The 21,647-nt window shown below is 42.9% G+C and overlaps 1 protein-coding gene across 3 annotated transcripts in view; it reads right to left on the reverse strand.

Moving 5' to 3' along the window:
• The window catches only part of PRDM10 (PR/SET domain 10), a 36,832-nt gene that overhangs the window by 9,180 nt on the left and 6,005 nt on the right, over nucleotides 1-21,647 (reverse strand). For 2 of the 3 annotated variants that reach the window (XM_065738540.1, XM_065738539.1), the window contains exons 2-13: nucleotides 18,975-19,164; nucleotides 17,554-17,718; nucleotides 16,450-16,509; nucleotides 13,729-13,848; nucleotides 12,553-12,760; nucleotides 12,006-12,247; nucleotides 10,867-11,070; nucleotides 9,003-9,075; nucleotides 8,451-8,568; nucleotides 7,695-7,824; nucleotides 5,360-5,587; nucleotides 1,360-1,707 (exon numbers count right to left, since the gene is read on the reverse strand). In XM_065738540.1, the coding sequence (XP_065594612.1) occupies nucleotides 1,360-1,707; nucleotides 5,360-5,587; nucleotides 7,695-7,824; nucleotides 8,451-8,568; nucleotides 9,003-9,075; nucleotides 10,867-11,070; nucleotides 12,006-12,247; nucleotides 12,553-12,760; nucleotides 13,729-13,848; nucleotides 16,450-16,509; nucleotides 17,554-17,718; nucleotides 18,975-19,067 (1,989 nt within the window). In that variant the 5' untranslated portion in view covers nucleotides 19,068-19,164. The remainder of the gene's footprint in view (nucleotides 1-1,359; nucleotides 1,708-5,359; nucleotides 5,588-7,694; nucleotides 7,825-8,450; nucleotides 8,569-9,002; nucleotides 9,076-10,866; nucleotides 11,071-12,005; nucleotides 12,248-12,552; nucleotides 12,761-13,728; nucleotides 13,849-16,449; nucleotides 16,510-17,553; nucleotides 17,719-18,974; nucleotides 19,165-21,647) is intronic. The other variant, XM_065738541.1, reaches the window with a different exon arrangement.

Below are 21,647 nucleotides of genomic sequence, written 5' to 3' on the forward strand. Positions count from 1 at the left end.
TGTGGTAAAAGAGCCTCAGAAAATGGTAGCAAAAAGAAGAAAGAAGAGTTCCCATCTGCTTGGGCTTAAAAATAAATTTACCTGAACACCTGACACCTTGGTGACACTTTCTATAACAGCAATTACTTTTGCCTACTTTGACACTACCCTTCACCTCTTCAAGCATTTCATGTTTTGAAGTTTTTCTTCCAAAAAAGATAGTGACAAGGGTTCACATTTGAAATCCAAGCGCTGTTCATGTGATTACATCCTCACTGTCTCTAAGACCAAACACACAAGGACAGTCTGGTGTCACTACGGAGAAACCCAACAAGTGGGCGGTGATCTATGGGGTCCAGACTTAGTTACTAACACAAAAGATAAATTTTTCATTCTGTCCAAGATACAAAACCAGGCTGAATAGCTGGAAAAGGCCATGGGACCTTCCAACACCGTCAGTTTCTTTCACAGGAAAGTTTATGTGGACTTAAACTCTTCTACAACAGCAGTGCAGCAACATCTGGATCATCATTTTTTCTTGCTCAACAATTACAGAAGACAGAGTTCCACATTTCCCCATTGTTTCCTCTCTAGCTCATTGGGCAGTCCACCAGTTCCTATGACAAGACAAACTGGATTTCTGGATTTCAAGTCAAACACCTCAGCAAGACTTATGAACCTCTATCCAAAGTCCCTTCTTGCAGAGTGCATGACACATCTGTGTTCTCCATACTGAGCATCCAAATAGCACACAAGTTCTATGAGCCCTCCCATGGCTCTGCACAAAGCACCAGGTGGGTGCACTACTCACTACTCCAGTGCAGACCCTCGTGGGCAGCACGCAGAGGAGAGGAAGAACAAAGTCCCAGCTGAAGCTGGAAGGATGGGTCGGGAAGGAGACTATGCTGATCTGCTCTAGCACTCCTGCAAGGTTTGGCTTTTTTTTAGTCCATGATTTCAAGAAAAAGGACAAGGTGTATTCTGAATACCAGATGCATCCATCAAAACATTAATTCCTTTCATGCCCAGGATCTGTACTGAACTAAGGCAGCTGAGATCTCTCTCTTTAGGGATTTCTTGGAGATAGGAACTCCCATAGTACACTACATTCTAATGCCAGGTTGAAGAACCACACGTGATGATTTGAGGCATGAGACAACATCTAGCATTGCTAGATGGGGGTTGGACTAGACCTCCAGAGGCCCCTTCCAACCCCTGTAATTCTGTGATCACTATTCCTAATTCTGACTGATGTGGGTCCCATTACTTTAAAAAGGAAGGACGGACACAGTATTACACAAGAACAGTAGTGAAAAAAAACCAGGCAGTGTTTGCAAGAGAAACTGCAGGTGGGGCTTTAAATCCAGTACACCATCTCACCTGGATGAAGTCTGGAAAGCGCTTCTTGCAGGTAGGACAGGTGAAATAGCCATCAATGATATGGATGGCCACGTGGTCCTTGAGTAAATCCAAGCGGTCAAAGGACTCGGGACAGAAAATGCAGGAGTATGTTTTCTGGTCCATGTGGAACTTCATGTGGCTCTCAAGAGAACCACTGTTGATAAAGCCCTTGTTGCAGATGTCACAGGTCAGAGGGCAGTTCCCCTCCCGCCCGTGGAACCGCAGATGCTGATCCAGTTTGTCCTTCTCCCGGAACGCCTTCCCACACTGGAGGCATTTAAACGGGCGAAAGGATTTCCTGATGAACAGGTGCTGCAGAGCTGCGTTCTGCAAGAAACAAAGAGTCCATGAGCTTTCACTGCATGCTGACTTCACATACCAACATTGCCAAGACCACAAACGACAGATCGGTGAAGCTGAACTTCAAAAGATGCCTCAGTTACAGGCAGTCTCCAATTGACAGAAGTGGATGCTGTGATGGACAGAAGGGAAATACCTACAGTTACACACTGAGTTACAGCAGAAGTACCCTCTCCTGGACACATTTTCACCTTTAGCATGATATTCTTCTGTAAGATAGAGCTTAATCGCCCTCCAAAGAGACCTGGGTATGAGAGGAGAGCTGCAGTTCCAACTTATGTTTCAGGACAGGGCCACGAGGTCAGCATGCAGGAGCAGGGCTTATGCAAGTCCACCACCCATTGCAAAAAATCACTTCAGTGAAGATCAGAGGTATGCAGCAGTGGTTTAGCATTGCCTGAAAAGCTTCTGCCAGAGTGTATGTTGAAGAGATGCAGGCCTAACCCTTTTTGCTATTATTAAAAGGAATAGAGTTTCAAGTTACTACAGCAGGGGCAGAATGGCAGGTTTACAAGCAGCAGGTTGAGAGCTATTTGTTCATCTTTGCCATTTAGCATGTATCACGCCTGAGAGACTGAAAATGAAGATAAAAGCCTACAATGGTGCTACAACAAGAGAATCTCCCTCAGATTCTGTTGTCTGCTCAGAGGAAGTAGACAATACAGTCAAACTTGAAACTGCTTTTCTTGGTATTGAAAGAAACCACAGTGAATTGAGCAAGAGATGTACAGATCTTCATATTACGATTTAATATCCTAAGTGGTTCTTCTTTTTCTCCAATTTCCTGTATAATTTTTCCTTAACTACAGGGATGTGCTGATAGGTCAAACAGCTGAAGACGTGCTACAGCTCTTAACTTCACTATTAAAGTACATTGCTATTTGTACCCCAAACAATCTCACTACTAAGACAGCAGGCCAGACTACTTCTAACACCATAAAAGTCAACTCAGACCTGGAACCAGCACAGTAGGGAAATCACTAGAAAAAATGCCAATCATTTTCCAGATATCTTCATTCTGGACATCAGTTGCTTAAAGGACAACTGTAACCAACTGATGATGTGGGGAATCAATCAGGAGACTCTAAACAGAAGCTGGACAAAACAACATAGGATGCAATGTTGTTATGTACCATCTGATTAGATACAGAAAAAAACCTCAAGGAAACAAAAAATAAACCTACCTGCAGCTCCAGCTGAGCAGGCAGCATTGAGGGAGAGAAAAATACTGATGTTATGCAATGGACTTGAAAACAGAAGTCTTGACTTCTGTATTCATACTTGCTGTGGGTCAGGACAAGGGCCAGCTCTATCAAACTGCATTTTTCCTTCTACATAGGCAAAACTCCACTGAGTTTTTTGTTTTTTGGGTTTTTTTTTGCCTTAGGACACACTAAGCAGACCTTCAGTGTTTACCTTGTAAACAGCAACTGCCCAGAAAGATTTGAAGGGCAAAGATGAAAAGCACAGATAACCCTGAAAGTGTCTCGTGACTTATCGTATTTTCTTTGATGCAGAGTTTATGAAGATGTAATGCAACTGTGGAGCCACAGTGAGAATGAAATACTTTTGGCAAAAGGGAATCATTAGGGCAGAATGACAACCCATCAAGGATTGATATGGTGGAAAGCTGAGGAGTAAGGATGTTTTGAACCTCAACTTTACTGTTTGTAATAATCATGGTAGAACCTATCATCTCTCTTCTTCCAGCACAACGGAAGTGACTGCTTCCCAAATCATAACGCTATCGTGCCACTTGCTTCTCCTGAGTAAACAGCTGCCCCAGATGAAGGGCATGTTAGGATCAGGTCTGCACATGAAAAAAGGCTGTTTGGAAATGCACGTGTTTCTGAAATCAGTCCACAAACAGCAGAACTAAACTGAAATTAATAACATCCCCTTTAGCTGGAGACAACAGTGTACTTCTGCTTTATTAAAGGAGCAGGCTGGTTATATCCCTTCAACAGTAACTGATTTTAAATTTGGAAGTCTGTTTAACCCCACAGGCTTTAAAGCAGTGGGTGAAAAATGAACTAAACCATCAGGACTTCAACCTAGGGCACCAGAGTTTGATACTTTCAGCTAAAATGAAAATACATGCAGAACATCCCTGTCTTAAACCTTAGAAAAGCTGAAGTGAGTCACAAAAGACTGTTGGCTTTGCAAATGCAATCCTATGTGAGTAATAAGGAAGAAACTGGAGTCACACAGGTTTCCAGATGGTGATTCAACTGTCAAGGCTTCCTACTTGTTCTTTGGAAATGAACTACGTACTATACCTCTTAAAACCAAGTATTTGCTTGCTAATAATACTAAGGACATGCTACTATGCATGATGGGAACAGCTGAACAGGAAGAGCACTCTCAGGCTGCTAGAGCTCAGTACAGTTTTTCAGTCATTAAAAGGCAATGGTTGATGGTTTTCAGTTGTCTCAAACTCCCGTTGCTCAGTCTGATGCAAGGTGGAAAAGTGCTACACAACCATTAGTGTGCCATTCTGCCAATGCCCCTCTCTTGAAACTTCACCAGGACTCTGCTAAACACAAGCTGCTTAATTTATAGATTTGGTGACACAAACATCACCGAGGATTAAACCACCACTGCACTCCTTTTTGTGATCCCCTTGTGATACATTTTCAGAGAACAAATGCTAAGCAGCAAGACATAGGTAACTTCAGAGTTGCTTTCCCTTTCCTCCTGCGTTTACTGTTGAATAAAATCTTAAATTAACATCATAGCCAGATTCCTCCTTCAAGATATGCTGCTGTATTTATGGAGTAACACCGCCATCTTTTGCATACGTACCACTGTAAACTGGAACACAAATCTAGCTCAACATCTTCCCATACAGAACAGTTACTCAACTCTTTTCTAATCTTCTCATCCCCTAAAAACTGTGTCTTACCCAAACTGCAGCTGTTCCTTTCTGTAATCAAAATTTTACACATGGAAGAAAGATTTTCAGCTAAATAAACCAATCTCACAGTTACATGGCTTGAAGGATTATTTGCTTGAATCATTTCCCTCCCACACACAGTAGAGGAAAAAAAAACAGCTCACAGCTGACACAAAGCTCAGGTTCAAAGCATTTGTTATTGGTACACAAAGCTCTTAGCACAGGTTTTCATCTCACAAAGACAGGTTTTCTACCTCAAGAAAGGATTTTATCACTATCGTCAACTAAGTGGATCTGAACTGAGGTTGTGGTTTCTCTTCAGCAGCTATTTGCAAGGCAAGAGTTCTGAGAGGCACAGATGGTGCTGTGAATAAGCCAGTCTGTGCCACAGCACCATGATCCAGCCAGCTGCTGGGAGCACTCCTGCCAGCCAGCTCGGACGGATTGTGCTTGTGAAAGAATTACTGTTCTGGAATTGAATCAGCTCCAATTGGTGACCAGTTCTCCATAGCATCTCATGAGATACTCATTCTTTACATGAGATTCATCTTCCTCTCAGAAAGAAAACTTGCTAGGAATGAGGTGCTTTATTCAGGACTTGAAAATGGATACTGCAGTGGGAGAAAGGGACCAGCTGCTCCTTTCAGGCAGGTCCAGCACTCTCTGGGTTACAGCAAATGGAGAGGGTGAGAGAAAACATGAGCCACCATTGTCTCTGCTTACCCTGATACGCTTTGCTCGCCTCATGTCATCCGCTGTCATGGTGCTCTGCGTAGGCACCGTGCTCTCATCATGCTGTGGCTGGATTTGTAGCGTGTGGTTTTCTGACTGCTGTTCCAGTGCTGACTGTGTCTCTGATGGCACTGGAGTCTGCTCCTGCTGCTCCAGCCCATTCAGTGTAGCTTGTCTGGCCTCATCAAACTGCCCCTTGCTGGAAAAATGCAGCAAGTCCTGAAATCGCAAATCATACAGCCAGTGATTATTCCCCCCACCCACTGAAAAATGCTTTGATATCACTCAGCAGACAACTGCATTTCTACATATTTCCTTGTAAGCCATGAACAAAAAGCATCTATGCTGCTCTACTCCAATATGTTTCATTGATAATCTCAGCAGTTCTCCCCCTACAGCAGCAACTTCAGAGCACTGAGGAAGAAGTGCTGCAAGAACATAACCTTCTTTGCCATAACATCATCCACATCTGATTGGACACAGAGGATCAAAATAACCTAGCTGTTAACAACCAGGCAAACTTCTGCACTACTGACCTCATCACTGCTTAAATCAAAGATGATATAGGTTGACCTGTAAGAAATTTTAAGACCAAAACGAGTAGGCACAGATCAGACCTCCAGGAAAAGCAGAGACTTTCTGTCCTGATGAAACTGTTGTCACTGTGAAACATTATCAGGCACTGATATGCAGTGTCTCCCTTTTCTAGCAAACTAGCTGGAGTGATGAACTGGAGAGTGATAAACGAGATCATTACACTGTGCACAGTGTGTTTTACTATCCAGTTTCCAAGCTCTGCATACTCCCATCTACCCAGCTGCATGCATTACATATTTATCACATAAAGCTGTTTTCTTCCATTTTAGCATTACCATAAAAGAAAAAGAAGGGTGTTGGGGACAGGAAGTACATGCTACAATCTACACTTGTTTTCCTCAAGAAGTCCAGTTAACTCCATTGGGATGGAAACCTCCAGCATGAGGAGAAAAAACACAGGCCCTTACATGTAATCACAGTGCAACTAAGGAACTTAAAAGTTCAAGCTATGAAGCAAAGCATCAAGAGTGCAACAGCTTGGGGCCAGTACTGTTCAAGCACAAATGGAGGCATGGGAGAAGAAAAACAGCGAGATGCCAGCAGTGCAGCTGTTATAAACCACTAGTGCTTACCAGAGAGATTTAGGGGAACAATACACTATCCAAAGCTCCAGTCCTGACATAGGTGGCAAATTTCCACACATGCTGACACTGAATTGCAGTCATGATATCTTGAGCCTCAAGTTCTCAGGCAGATGAACTCATGCCTAGTCACCAGGAAGGTGGGCAGACCTCCAAAGACCTGAGACACTTCCCTGCCTGACTTTATAGACACATGTGAGCTAACTCTGGGCCATACTCCAAGCTGGGAGAATGTGACCCACTGCCAGTCCAGAGCCACTCAGATTAGCATAAGATTGTGCCCACCAAGTCTTGACTCTCCAGAGAGAAAAGCTGGGATGTGGAGCTGGCTTCTGGCTTGATTTACAAAGAGTGTGATGTCATCTCCAACTATGTGCATCTAATGCAAAATTTAAGGCAATTCTGCATGCCCAGAAAGCAAGCAGCAGACATTCATTCAGAGGACATGTACACATTCCTCCCTTTGAGCCAGCAATGAACTGCAACCTAGTGAGATGCCAGAAGAAAATTACCACTCCAGACACCAGCTTTCAGCTAAGCAATAAAACTGAGCCACTGATTCCTTGAGACACCTTCATAAAAGGGCTTTGTGTCAACCCTATGCCCAGTCAGCATTAGAGAGAATTAACATTTAATTTATATCAATGTATCAACGTTAGGTTCCTGTAGAATATAACTAACAGCCACAAGCAAAATAACTTTTTGCAGTAAGTATGCCTACAGAAGGACCCTTTGTTAATATTAAACCATCATAAAGAATCATAGCTCTACCTGATTTAATTCCACCAGCAACAGTTATAAGAGCAGGCTCTGACCTCACGTTCCCAAGAGGACAAATGCGAATCTAAATTCCCATTACAGTTTTACTGTCTGAATTACTTTTGTGATGCTGCTAAACAGCTGCAATAGCCTACCTCACTGCTAAGAGCTTCAGGATTGCTGTAGAAATGCAAGCAGTTTTACAGACTCCCTAGAAGGGAAGCAGCATGCTCCCCTGGTAAAGATTCACATCTAGAAACACCACGATTTACTTGGATATAAAGCAGAAGTAAGCCTTCAGTTTGCACTGATGCCCCAAATTCTTCTAATGGTACATTCATGGCCCACACGGTATCTTATTTCCCTCCTCCCCATTTCCCCAGATGTACCTGTGTCCCTTCTTCACACTTCTCTCCATTCTCAATGGTTACTTCCATACGCATGAATTTGGGAGGGCGTCCTGGGCGCCTGCCCGGGCCAAACCTTCTTTTTCCTCGCCCACGACCTCTACCTCTGGCTCTGCACAGCACAATGCTTCAAGTTAGAGACAAAAGAAACAGTTTTGGATCTCCACTCGTTTTATGCACTCTTACTTAGTACTAACAGCCTGCAGTGAAGAATAAAATCCTAAAGAAACTCTGTCACCAAAGCAACATAAATCTCTGGAAAAACAAGGCACCAAAGCCTACTGCTCCCTGAAGGATGTTTCTAGATTGAGCTTATAATAGGTCAGGATAACTATCTTTCCACCTCACTGGAGAGACAAAGCACTAGATGCCTCATTCTTTGAGCTGCGTATCTGGATACATCAGAGATGGATCATTATTTCACTTCTGTCATACAAAAATACTGCAGTTTAAGTGACTGGTTAAAATAAAAAAGAAAGAAAATGAAAAAAAACCCACCCAAACAACTTCACTAGCTTCCATAAGCTTCTACTTGTTCCATCACTTCTATTTATTTTCCTTAGGCGAAACCTCTTACACCAGACAGCTTTCTGGTGCTGCATTCTTACCGTCTTGGTGCTGGGCCATTCTCCCCTGAATACCCAAGTTGGTTATCAACACCTGTAGGGCAAAGGCCCTTCCTTCTGCAAACTTTGGGGAGAAAATGTTACATAGGGACAAAACGAAAGCTTTCAGTACCTGCTGAAGAAGTCCAGCTTCTCATCGTGGGAGTTGAGATGCTGCTGGAGTTGCTCTGAGCTCATGAAGCGACGGTTGCACTCGTAACACGGCCAGTTCTTCTCTTGCTCTCTGAGAACTATGATCCATTGGAAAGGTCAGTAACAGCATTTCAGTCACTATCAATTAAATGCTTCATTTTTTTCCCCAAGAATTCCTATCCCTGGCTGTATTTCTCCACTCAAGGAGATGGACTGCAGAACACCCAGCACAATCCCACTAAGGTTTGCTTTTATCTATCCCCTCTGCCTGTGACACGACTACAGCTCCTCACAGAAAGACAAGAAAGTCCCTGAGGAAAATTCACATGCACTAGATACATGGAGCAGCACCTACAGCACTGCGTGGCTAGGTGCAGTCAACAGGAATGTCCTCAATCTGGAGGATGAGTGTATAGGTTCATTACACAAGTACAGAAAAACTTTCCAGCAGCTTATAGGCCCTGTATTCAAAACTAAGAAGTTTTATCACCCATCATGCTGCAGAAACAGAAAGCAGAAGAGCCAAAGTTACCCTTTCGTTCCTCCTCAGATATGTCATGGATCTTCTGGTTCACAAACTCTGCATAAGAGGCAGCATACCACACCTTGAGTGGGAAATAGAAGGGAATGTAACACTTCCTTAGATGGAAAAGGACCAAAGGGAATTCGTTTAAAAAGTTTTATGCAACACACATACTTTATCTACCTCAACCCTAATTCTTTTTCCTCCTTTCATCCTTGCTAATAAAGTCTGTTGAGCTCAATATACTTCTGCTGATGAATAAAAGAGCTTTGCTTAGAAAGCATATCTATATAATGTTAAGGTACAGCCTCCTCGTATGAATGTTAATCTCACACCTGGCTACCAGCATTCCAAAGGAAATAAGATTCATCTCTGCAGATCTGACTGTAAAGCATGGGTGCCAGCAAAGCACTATTACTCCAGAGAGCAGTTGTACCAAAAGGAACAGATGAGTTCTGAACTCGTGGCATTCCCCATATCTTCACACAGACACCAGGCAGCACAGTATGCAGAGACACACACAAAAACGTTTTTCAGAAGCAGAAATACTTGAGCAATATGGGCCTGCTTCCCAGAGCAAAGGACTGCCAGGCTGCAGCAGGCTGGGCCCACTTTTATGATGAAGTGATTTAGGAAACCTTCAGCAGAGAACCACATGAATGACAAAGTTCACCAGGGCCTGAAATCAGATGCTGAAATTTAGCTCAAAATTTTTGCATCACTTTGCATCCTGCTGTTTACTTAAAAAAGGCTCAATTTTAAAAGAGGTTCTGGAGCCCCTAGACAACTCACCTGCACTGCACAAGTTCCCACAGCTTCCACTGACTGATCATTCTAGTTTAATCTTTGGACCAAATTTGTATTGATGTTCACTTGGCAAAGCAAACATTACAGAGGCTAGGTAATTTGCTGTCAATTTCCCGAACCATTTTACCCCAAAAGACACTACTGACACATGAAGCAAGAAAAATAGTGCTTCCACAAGCAGGTCTGTAATTGAATTAATTGAAGTCTGATTTCAAATTGATTTTAAAGCAGTTGGAAAATGCTGTTTGGATACACTTAGAATAGATTAATAAGGTTCCTAGTGATTCAGTTAACTTAAAAAAAACAATTTCAGGGGAGGAAAAACTTTCTGCTCTTAAAAATCAGCAACAAGTGTACCAGCAGAGTTTTAGTTTAGCTCTCTGTGTTTAAGACTTTCTTCTGTTAAACTGTTAGAATTCATGTGCAAGAAAAACACTGAAGAACAAACCATCTCCTGATAGCAGTTTTTCCTTTGTTACCTCCTCAGCTCCCTAGAAGATGGTAAGAAGGAAGGCAAGCCCTGCTGCTTTGAGCTCAAAGTAATCAATGCATTTTTAGAGGGAACAAAAAGTAACTCACAGAGCAGTCACAGTATCCTTTATCATTTTCCACATGCAAAGTTTCAAAAGTTTCAGGAAAGCCAGGTAAAGTGAAAGACCACATTCACTTATGGCAGCAGAAAACATGTCAAAGGCAAAGGACTAACTGGAAAGGGCATAAAGAACTAAAAAGAACAAGACTACTGTAATAAAAATTAGATTGCACCAGCAAATATGTAAGTGTAAAGCACGACAATGACAAGCAAATCATTTACACGCTCTAATTTTAAGCTTCCTCATTTTATGTCTGAGCCAAACTCATTTAAAAGCTGTAAGTGGCTGACTACTGAGTTCAGTGACATTTGATTCAGGCCACCACATCCTTCATCACAGGAAAAAGTCCTAAAAAATGCTCCACTTATTTACAGCAATAATTTCTGGCTCTTGGAGATGTGTTTATTAGGTAGCAATTGAAACCAATTCCATCAGTAGAAACAGTAAGCCCCCAAATACAAACAATGCCATACCTTGAGTTCCTGTTTGGGTTCCACATTTTTAATGGTTGTGTAATAAATGTGGTGGCCATACTGATATGCAACCAGGTTCTGCTCCAAGTGGTTTTGAGCTGGACGCACAAACATCATCCAGTTACACAGAGCCTCACTAGAGAGTTCAAACCAGAGGTCCTCTTGCAAATCTCTGTCTTTCCTGTCACCCTTATCAAGAGACACCTGTAATAAAAATCAGCTACATATGACTAACTTTCTTACAGCAGATTTGAAAGCATTCAGATTTCTAAGAAAGTCTACTTTGACTGCACAACTTTCATGATGAGCACATAGCTGATCTTCCCTTTGACAATGGGAATCCTAGAACAAGCAGCACACAGGTAGTTAACTAGGGAGACAGTTCATTCAGAGAGTCAGGCACAGCACATGATGCATGGCTGTGAGCGAGGCACAGGAAGATGAACTTTTAGTAGGATACAGAGCAGATGTTGTCATGTTTTTAACTGGCACACCCACCTCTTATTTCAGGACTCCCAGTGCCACAGGCTGTAAGAAAACACTTCTTCAAATGAACTTCTTTTGGGTTATCTGCCTGCAGTCCTGGTCAGACACAGACACTGACCACTGCACAGACAGGTGCTCTTAAGACTGTGGACCTCATCTCAAGCCAATAGTAGAGTAACTCCCACAGTCAAGCCAGTAAACATAAAATAGAAATTAGTGAAACCCTGTTTATCTCATGCCAATAGACTTGGCAAAGAGAACAGGAGAGAAAAATCTCTCCTCTCCCCTATATCCTGGGGGAGGGAGAAGGGAAAGGAAAAAAAATTAACATAAGTTACAGCATGACGCAAAATAATGGCTGCAAAACATCCTCAGACTATTTTTGTCTACCACTATTTTTATGTCTACATGTTGCTTCTGCCTACATGACAGTGATTCACAGCACTGCATACTCTAAGTCCTATACAACATTATACCATAACGCTAGAATATTCATAATGATAAGCTGGATATTTCTGAGTTATATTCAGAAATGAGTAACAAAAGAACATGTCCAATCAAGTAATTGATCAAGTCAGAGCCACCGCTTCAAATTCACAAAAATCGAAGTTTAATTAAATTCCCCCTCTCCTCACACACATGCACACCCTTACCTTCAAATGGATATAGCAGTCTTTGAGTTCAGTTTGTCTAACCAGGGGTCCTTCTACAGGTCCAAATTGTGTGCGTTTGGGGATACGCCTTTTGGAGAAGACACCTCCCAAAAACCTGTCTATGTAGAGCACCAGGGGGAGGCTGGCTCTCGCCTTGGTCAGCACAGGCCGGTTGGGGATTGGGTGCAGAGGTCCATGTTTTGGACACACTGAGGGATGTGCATTATTACACTCTTCACACCCTATAACAGAGAGGACATGACTGTCAGACAGACACACACCAGCTCAGAAGAGACAGCTGAGTCACTCTGAGCACCTTCCAGCCTGTCTTCCTTTTGAGCAATTAGGGAGGGTAGCCTCCCACAGAATAAACAGCTATCTTTCTTTGCCTTCTACATGACACAGACCAATGTGAGCACACGTTTCTGGATATAAAGGCCATTAGTTATTACTGCTAAAAATACGAGTGATCTTTGACCCCATCTAGTTGAAGTCTGGTGAAAGGGGAAGAGCAGCTCGTATACAACACACTGCTTCACATGCTTACAGAGATCATTGGGATCAAATGGTCGAGGTGGATCTGGATCCCATTCATCCATGTCAGTGTCTTCCCCATCCTCATCATCATCTTCATCCTCATCATCCTCCTCCTTTGCTTCCATCCCTTCCATCTGATTCTGCAGCGGTGCTAAAGGGTCAGAACCATCCACTGCCTCCATAGGAGGTAACACCTGGTTATGCACCGGTAACGATGCCTGAGGACACAATTCACAAAAAGCAGTCAGGAGAGGTTCACAAGGAAAAACACTCTGACAAAGACAAGCAATGAAGGCTCCTGTTAGCCTGCCCTTTCTGCTTCCCCTGATAAAGGAAAGGAGGAGGAAGGAAAGTGATGCTACGCGATACATGAATGCTGAGGGTCGTTTGAAATCCCTGCTGGTGACAGCGTCACTCAGGACAGCTCTGGCAAGGCCTGACTTCAAGGAAGAAGCAACTGAAGTCGGAAGTTCTGGATGTTTGTGAGGTTTCAGCCATGAAACGAAGCCCAGGTTCTCTGGAAGTTACCCAGAGCCTAAAGCTGTATTTTAACTTGTTTTGTACAAACTGTCAAATCCTGTACTTTGGTACATGGCTTTTCTCCTACTATCATACAATCACATGAAAACAATCCCCAGAACACACAAGTAAAAAAGTCAATAAGGGAGGAGGTATAAACTATGAGAAGTGGAAGACACTGGAGGGTATTTTATTCTCTTGCTATTTTAATGAAGTCTTCTCCTTGGCTTTCCCTACATTTTATCTGATGTGCAGTGCACTGAATATCCATCACAGGTTTCTCAGGTTGGGAACAAGAAACACCATACACAGTAAAGATGTCAAGAGAATGGCAAGGAGACCCAGTGGATGTCAGTCCTATGTGACAGTCAGAGTTACACCTTCTGTTAACTTCGTTCATCAAAGCTAAGATTTTAAGGTGCTTGCTCAAAACAAAACAGTCCACAGAAGAAGATTCTCTGTGTATTAGATAACACGATCTCTCTCTCACAAAAAAATAACACAACACATATTCCACAGTGAGGTGATGAAAGACAGTACAAATCTGTGCTACGGCTTTTCTGAATCTCCTCCCACATCACTCGGACATGGTTCAACACCTGAGACAATGGAGCAATGAAATCAGCGTACTTTCACATTCAAAAGAAAAGGGTTCCTGGCCACTTACTCTATCTGCTTGTTGACCCTGCTCCAGAGCCATTTGCTGGGGGGATTCAGCAACGCTGCCGAGCACGGACAGGTTGGTGGGATTCATGCTCTGAGCAGCAGCAGGCAAGAGCACAGTTACCTAAAATTATAGGCACTCATTTTAGCACTGCATCATTTTCATTTTTCACTTCTACACGGGCAGCGCATGCAAAGCTCCCTGGAGTCCTGCACTAGGTCAAAATCTGCAGCATTTCAATGAGGTTTTTAGTATGGATGACAGACCTGCACACAGCCTAAAAAACCCAGAGACAACAGGAAAAGCCACAAAACTCAAACTGAAAAGCTTTCCAGTTCACATCCCACTCCTGACTTCGAGCAGAAGTGCTATCCAGCCCAGGATTCAGAGTGGCTAAAATCAAGTGCTACGAGCTCTTTATATAGCTCTTGGTAAGCCACTGAACTAGGGTCTCTCTCTCCTCCATTTCCAAATTTACTTTCTTCCTTTTCCTTGGAAAAACAAAATGAAGAATCCTCTCCTGATTTCATCTGTATTTTTTCTCCTTAAGTAAATAAGATCCACTGTGGCGCAAAACAGTGTACTGACCTCATTGGATGTTCAAGCACTCAAAAGTGAGACAACTCCAACAACAATTTTATTACCCTACTCGGCCACACTATCCATTCTTTGTTCAATTTTTATACTATTTCCTCATGTAGTAACAGGAAGATGACATTATCACACACTGTTCCCATCCAGTCCGTGATAAAGCAGAACTGAACTCTCAAGAATCACCTCTCCTGTCTTTGGTGCTCTGCTTATCTATGCAGCCACTGGTGCCAGCACACTGCATGATTTTTCATCCTTCTCTACAGTTGACATTATGTGGCTACTAGCTCGTGCCTCTGACTGTTAAACAGCTTTGTTGCTAAAATTAAAGCCTCTGCCCCATGACAGAGGACACAATAAATATCAGATAAAACTAAGAACAGTAAAGTATGCCAACAGTAAAGGAACACACAAGAAAAGTCGTAACATAAGCAGATATAAAACTTCTAATCTATTTTATAGATGCATTAGAAGTAATTTACAAAACTGCTCATAAACCCATAGGTAAAAAAATAAAAAGACTTCAGGGAAGTGCATGAAAACAAACAGGAAATCTCCAAGATAACAGCTGAACTGCCCACTGTTTCCATGTTTGATGCCAAGGGGCACTAGAAAAGCATCCTTATTCGGTGGCACACCTCCAGCCCTGCCAGCATCACAGGGCTCATACAACATTATGTCTATCTGCAGCACATATTAGCACTTCTCACTACTAATCACACTTCAAACATACCTCTAACCTCCATCTCCATGCAAATTCCAGACAATGCAAAGAACACAGGCATTATTTTAAAGGGAAATTTAAAAGTATAATTTTTCAAAGACAAAGATGCCTTTGTTCAGCAATGTCCTACGTGAAACGCTGACGTAACAACACCTGCAAAGGTAATAACAGGCAAAATGAGACTGTTCTGCTGGGACTGCCATCAGTCTTGGAAAGGAGGGCAGTCTGAATACACACAGACAAGAACTCCTGATGCCCTTGGTACTCAACCTACCAGAGCAACAGCTCACAGCCTACTGTCACAGTCACCTGCACCACATGCAAGTATTCTGTCCTTCCGATTTCATCACGTATTTACTGAGAAGGCTTGCTGGATAAGCTTTGAAGTGAGCAAATAGCATTTTTTGGCTTACTGCTGGAGGAAAGCTGATATGGCAAAAATGTCTTTTGAAGGTGTCATTTTGGATAAGTAAAAAAACAAAACATCTGACACCCCTACACCATTCAGAGAGTCCTGTTCGTGTCTCAGCTTAGAAGGTCTCCTTTAAGCAAGAAGCTTTATTTTCAGTGCACATTCAGCCCCTTACTCTGCCCTGAGACCACAAAAACAAATTCTAATGATAGCATTAGCAGTATGTTGATGATTCAGATCTAACACATTAGTTCACACATACCATTCGAGGGACAAAAAAGCAGTAATGTCTTTAAGACTCTATGAGAAGAGCAGAATTTGAACTAGAAATGTAGATCTGAAAGCACCTATACCTGACTACAGTCCCCAGAGATACTGGTAAACAAATCGTATCTGTGCAGAATAGAACAAAAGATAGGTATTATCAGAAATTCATAACCAAAGCCTCCAGGTTTACTGTATTCCCAGACCACTTCCTACAGGCAAGACCCAGAATAAGTGAGCCAACAACTGAGCTCCCCCAGGTTCCACAATTATTTTCCTGGGAAGTTTCTGGTAGATCGAGAACTTGGATCAAAACCAATTCCTACTCCTTGAAAGCTTTTAGGAACTTCTTGGTATTTCAATCAGTCCGTATGAGGACAACTTCTAACTCAATCATTCATCAGAAAGGCATTAAAATAAAGTCAGATATGTCAGCCTGCTGACTGATTAAAGCAATACTGTTGGAAGATTTTCCACGATAACTGGAGCAGTAAGTTTTACTGTTATTAAACGTGTATTAAAAAAATAAATTGTGCTTATTTTTACTGACATTTACGCACAAAAAAGCCAAGATAGCAGTCTCTTGCCAACACCTGCTTTTTGCTCGCCATCATAGGGAAGATGGGTAACATCTGAAGATTGCCATTTCACAAATACAGGGCAAGCCCCTCATGCTCTGTCAGGAATGTTCCCTATAAATTCAAGCCCAAGCAAAACAATGTCTCTTTCTTACCTGCTGTGTGGTGGCATCCTGCTGGACGTAAGCCACTTGGGACGGATCTGTAAACAGAGTCTAGACAAAGTGAAAAAGGTTTATCAAACTGGCCTTAGGGTTGATCATTCCCAGTGCACACAAGTATCACTCTGCCATCAAAAAGCAATCCCCACAGGAGTGCCTCCTTCACTAGCTTTTAACATGTCTATTACAGCAGACTCATCTTTCTCCAAGTTCAAAAGAGAGCTCTTCAGAAGAGAGCACGTTAACTTAGACAAAGTGATAATATTCAGGCAGTTCTGGAATCACCTGGTCATTAACTTCCTGGGAGATACCCACCATATAGGAACTGGTTTTATATGGCTGAGAACTGCACAAGGGATAACACCATGCCACAGAAAGCCATGGCAGCTCTGCTGCCAGTGTCACGTGCATGCACTCTGCAGCAGCACTGCTCTGATCTCACGGAGCACTCTGATGAAGCACATCTATTTGTGTTTGTTGGTTTGTTTGTTGTTTTTTCAACATGCAGAGGTGCAGATGCACACTATATTAACTCCATATAAATACATGCTGTCAGAGGGAAAAAAAGCACTTTGATATTGAATATAATTACGAAGAAAAACAACCTAGGCTGATGCAATCAACATCTTCTGAGAAGAGAGATTACTAAATTAGATTGAATTCATTGAGATCCTCTGCAAAAAGGCAAGGCTGTTATTGTTACAATTAATTATGAAAACTGCACTGTGCAAACAAGGACTCCTCCAGAAGACACAGATCTCTCAGCTCTTTGCTGAATACAGGCAGAGGCAGAATATCTGGAGAGATTATTAGTGTTTTCAATAACACTTTTGATTTAATTACCACCCTGTCCACCTTCAGTGAAATAACAAGCATTTCATAATTCAGAGCCTCAGCATCCTTTGATTACCACATTTGCACATCAGACCAAAACGAACAGCATGAAGTCCCTGTTCAGCAATGGGCAGATGAAAGTGTTAGCAGTGCCTGGCTGCTGTTTTCCAGGCATACCACTCACTGGCAGCTGGCTTTAATCTCAAACAAGCCTGTTTCACTTCCTAGATGCCATAAGTGGGGTGGGCTCAGAACCACACGTGCCTGTGTAGCTTCCACGGGATGGATGTAAACCAGGGTGTGCTCTGAGGTGTCCACGGAGGTGTATGAGGTGCCATCTGCTGTGTACACCACCTGCTGAGAGGGACGCTCCTGCTCCTCGCTGTACACAATCTGTGCCACTGTCCCTGCTTCTGGGACAAAGTGCACCTGGAAGAAAAACAGATCCTGGACTGAAACGGCTGCAGGCATGCCCCACTGCCAACCCCTACATGAGGGCAGGGAAGGGGTGGATCCTGGCTCCAGCCTTCCAGCACTGCACACACCTGAGCTCCCAGGGCTGGCGCTGCCTTCCCACCAGGTGCTGCATCACTGCTTCAGGCCGTGATTCAGCACTTCCACTACATCTTAAACAAGCCAGAATTACTAATCCCAGTGGTAATAAGTACATATCTACCTGTCAACACCTTTCATACACTGAAAACCATTTTCAGTGCACAGGAAAGAATAGGACAGTTAGCAGGAAACCTAGCTTGGGTACCCACATCCATCACTCTATGATTTCACAGAAATAAGGCCACGTTTACAGATTTTATTTACTTCGTTTCACCTTTTAGCTTATGTTTCAGAAAGCACCTGGTACTCCCCAGGGGATGCTAAGCACTGATTCCAAGCAATAAATCCTTATGCAAACACTGCAGTAAAAATGCACACAGTGTTTCACATTTGGAGAGTGCTCTGCAAATACTCATCAAAGCTTTTAACTGCCATGTGCAAACAACAGCACAGTTATCCCATCACAGAGAACACAGGTTACTGAAAGCTGCTTTTTGCAAATTTCAAAGCTGCAAGTTACCAGGAAAGCCAAGATTCCTTGGCTTGTGATTCAGTGACATGCAGCACCTTCCTCATAACATATTCAAAGAAATACATCAAATTGGTCTCCTACAAATTCTCAGTCTCAGAGATGGAGGGACTACAATATGGCAGAATTTGACTGCATCAGTCAGTGACAATTAACATTTCTCTCTTCCCCACTACCCAGATGTCTGACTGGAAAAGATCACATTACTCTCCTAAAAGGTCCACCCACAGTTCCAGCTGATTCAATTGATGCCAATAGAATGGGCTGCCACAGACCACATATTTTCTTAATATTCATTAAACTGAATATCCTTTCACTTTCCCACGTGACTGTATGTATTCCTTTTTGGACACTGAATGCATATGGCTGCTGGCTGGTTTCATTTAGTGCATTTCAAACGCCTGCCTACTCAGTGCTGCAGTCTGCACAGCTCACTTTCTGAAGCCTGGATCTGGAATCACTAGAAATACGTTTCTATTTCCTCTCAGATACAAACTGAGTTTTCAGACAGTTTCAAAAAACAGCTGAATGGGAATGTCTGCTTGCCAAGCCACTATAGTGAGCCTAACCCAGCAGAAGCAGAAACTAAGGCACTAGTTACCTGAGCAGCATTCTGGTCCTGCTCAGCAGAGTCAGGCCACACCTGAGGACTTTCATCTTTTGAGTCCATCTCCTCCCTCCCGTGGTGCTCCATGTTGAAAAATAACTATTGGAGGAATGTCTGGCTGAATCGATTCATCTCTTCACTGTGCTTCTATTTCCAGAAGACAAGGTGATCTTCAGTAACATGGCTGCAAAGAAAGGAGATGGAGATGTTAAAACACACACGTAATGGTCTGCTTTTGTTGCAGTGGAAGGGAGCTAGTGTTATCAGCTACAGCACTACAGGAACATACTGCCAGAATAAAGCAGGCTTCTCTTAGTGAACACTGGCATTCTCATCTTCCATACTTAAGCATGCTATGTAATTATTTCCTTCTAATAGGACCTGGAAAGAAGTCAACTGTCTCACTGAAGAGTACTGGATTCCTGCTGCAAATCCCTCCTCAGCCACAAGCATGCTGCAGAACATTCAGCACATGGTCCTGCTGGCACACACAAGGCCAGAAATTGATAAACTATGCCAAAAACCAACCTCAAGTTTCCATCAGGAAAGGATGCATTCAGAGATGTGCTGCTGGTTTCCCAGCTCACCTGAACCAGTTGGCCTCACTCTTACAGATAGCTTTCCCCTCACACAGAAAGGCAGCCCCAGCTGGCATTCAGGTAGTATCACAAAGGCAACTTTTAGAAAAATAAGGAAACGTAAACTCAAATTGATGCAAGCCCAAAGATCCTGACAGACTGCTCTCAAGCTACGTTTTATTCACCTCTCGCAGTTTCATTGGGGCCGCTCGATCTGCCACTGGGAATCTCAGAAGGGTAATTTACAGCTCTGCTGATTGGTGCAGTCACCTCTCCAATTCTTAGTCTCTAATGTCACACTAAATCCACAGGCCCCAGAATTAGCATGAGGCTGAGCCCATCCCATTTTTCAGCCAGTCCAATTAACTTTGTTTTATACTCAGTGCCTCCCTGGACTGATCCAGTGCCAGCACCCTGTCTGTGCACCACGAAGAAAGCAGAAGGCTCCTTGCTGATGCTTTCATTCATTTGCATTTTAAATGCAAATCATTTTAGTCATAATTTATTCCCATAAATGCCAGCAGTTGGCTTGTCATTGTCAAGCTAAAAAAAGATAAGGAAAAAAGCAGTCACTTTCTGCCTTCTGCTGATTTCCCCACGAATGAATAAGCTCTGCAGACCCGAGCACTGACTGAACCACTGGCCTCAGCCAGAGCATGTAAATCAACAGCACAGAAACGTCACCGAAATGAACGTGGGGGGAAACAAACAAATTAAAAAAAGAAATCACTTCCGCACAGACAGACTTTGGGAAAGCTATTTCTGGGCACTGCTGCAGTCTAACATTTGCTGTCTCATGCTGAGCAATGTGCTACAACATGCAACAGGCAACTCCCACTTATTGGGCTTAGTTCTGGGATAAATGTGCACAAATGCTATCTGCATTCTCATGGCTCATTACAGGGCATCCAGAAAAAGCACTGATGAGAAAAGGAAGAAACAGATGTACCTGCTTGCTATGCTTTGGCTAGGGGACCTCGTAGGTATGGAGAAAAAGAACTGAGCAATGATCAGGACAGAGAACACCCAGATCTGCTTTCAGAGTGCTGAAAGCTGGGTCGTGTACAAATAAACTAATTGATCTCTTGTAGCTCACATGAGCTCTGAGTAAGTAGGAAATACTATCCATCCTTCCACGGTACCTTTCATCCTGCTATCTCAAGGCCCCACAATATTAGTAAGGATTAATCCTGGGATTTCCTCCTACCTAATCCTGCTGCTTTCTCTGAACTCTGTGCCTTGTTTCATTAGGGTCAGACCTCATGGTGACTGCAGAACTGCCCGTGAGGAACAGCACTAAAAGTCTGAACAGCAGCTTCACACAAAACTGAACGCTCTCCTGTCAACTTTGTTTGGCTGTGCTCATCCCAAACAGCTCTTGTTTCTGACTGCCATTAGTTAACAAGAGCCAGTTCAGGGAGCTGCACTGACAATAGCCAGCAGTTTTATCAATTAGCCAAGACATAACTGCTCAGAACAATAAAAAGAAGTGGCAAAGGTTTCATGGTTTGTTGCTTTGATTTTTCAAATAACAATAACATAATCACGTTGTTAGGAAGAAAGCAATTAAGATTAAATTAAGAGAAAGGTACAGACACAGGACACTCCATATGGTGCAGCAAGAAGCTTCAGCCAACCTTCCCTTCCACAGATCTGAAGGCAGGGACTGACTCACAGCAGCAGACTCATTTAGGCACAAATAACTTACAACTTGAGTGGGAAGCAGACTCAAGGTGTCACATGGGCTTTTAATAGACAAAACTAGACATGAAGATTCATGCTGACAAAAAAAAAAACAACATAAAAGGATGGAAAAGAAAGCAGAATACGCTTATTTCAAGATTTATCTTCATTCTGAAGGTTAACACATCTCAAATGTTAAGGAAAAAAGCAAGGCTGGGGCTTTGTGGTATGGTTTCCATAGACAGTACCATTACCTGTGGCTGCTTTTCAGTGAAATAAAATACACACTGCTCAACCCACAGCTGTGCAGCACTAACAGCCAGAGAACACGAGCTGCAGGATTTGCTGAGCTCCTGTACTACAAAATAAGGCCTCAGATCCACCCCTCTGGGATGCACTCCTACAC

This window comes from Cyrtonyx montezumae, unplaced genomic scaffold (genome assembly GCF_038088225.1).
Source record: "Cyrtonyx montezumae isolate F1298 unplaced genomic scaffold, pur_monq_1.0 scaffold_22, whole genome shotgun sequence".
Lineage (NCBI taxonomy): Eukaryota > Metazoa > Chordata > Aves > Galliformes > Odontophoridae > Cyrtonyx > Cyrtonyx montezumae.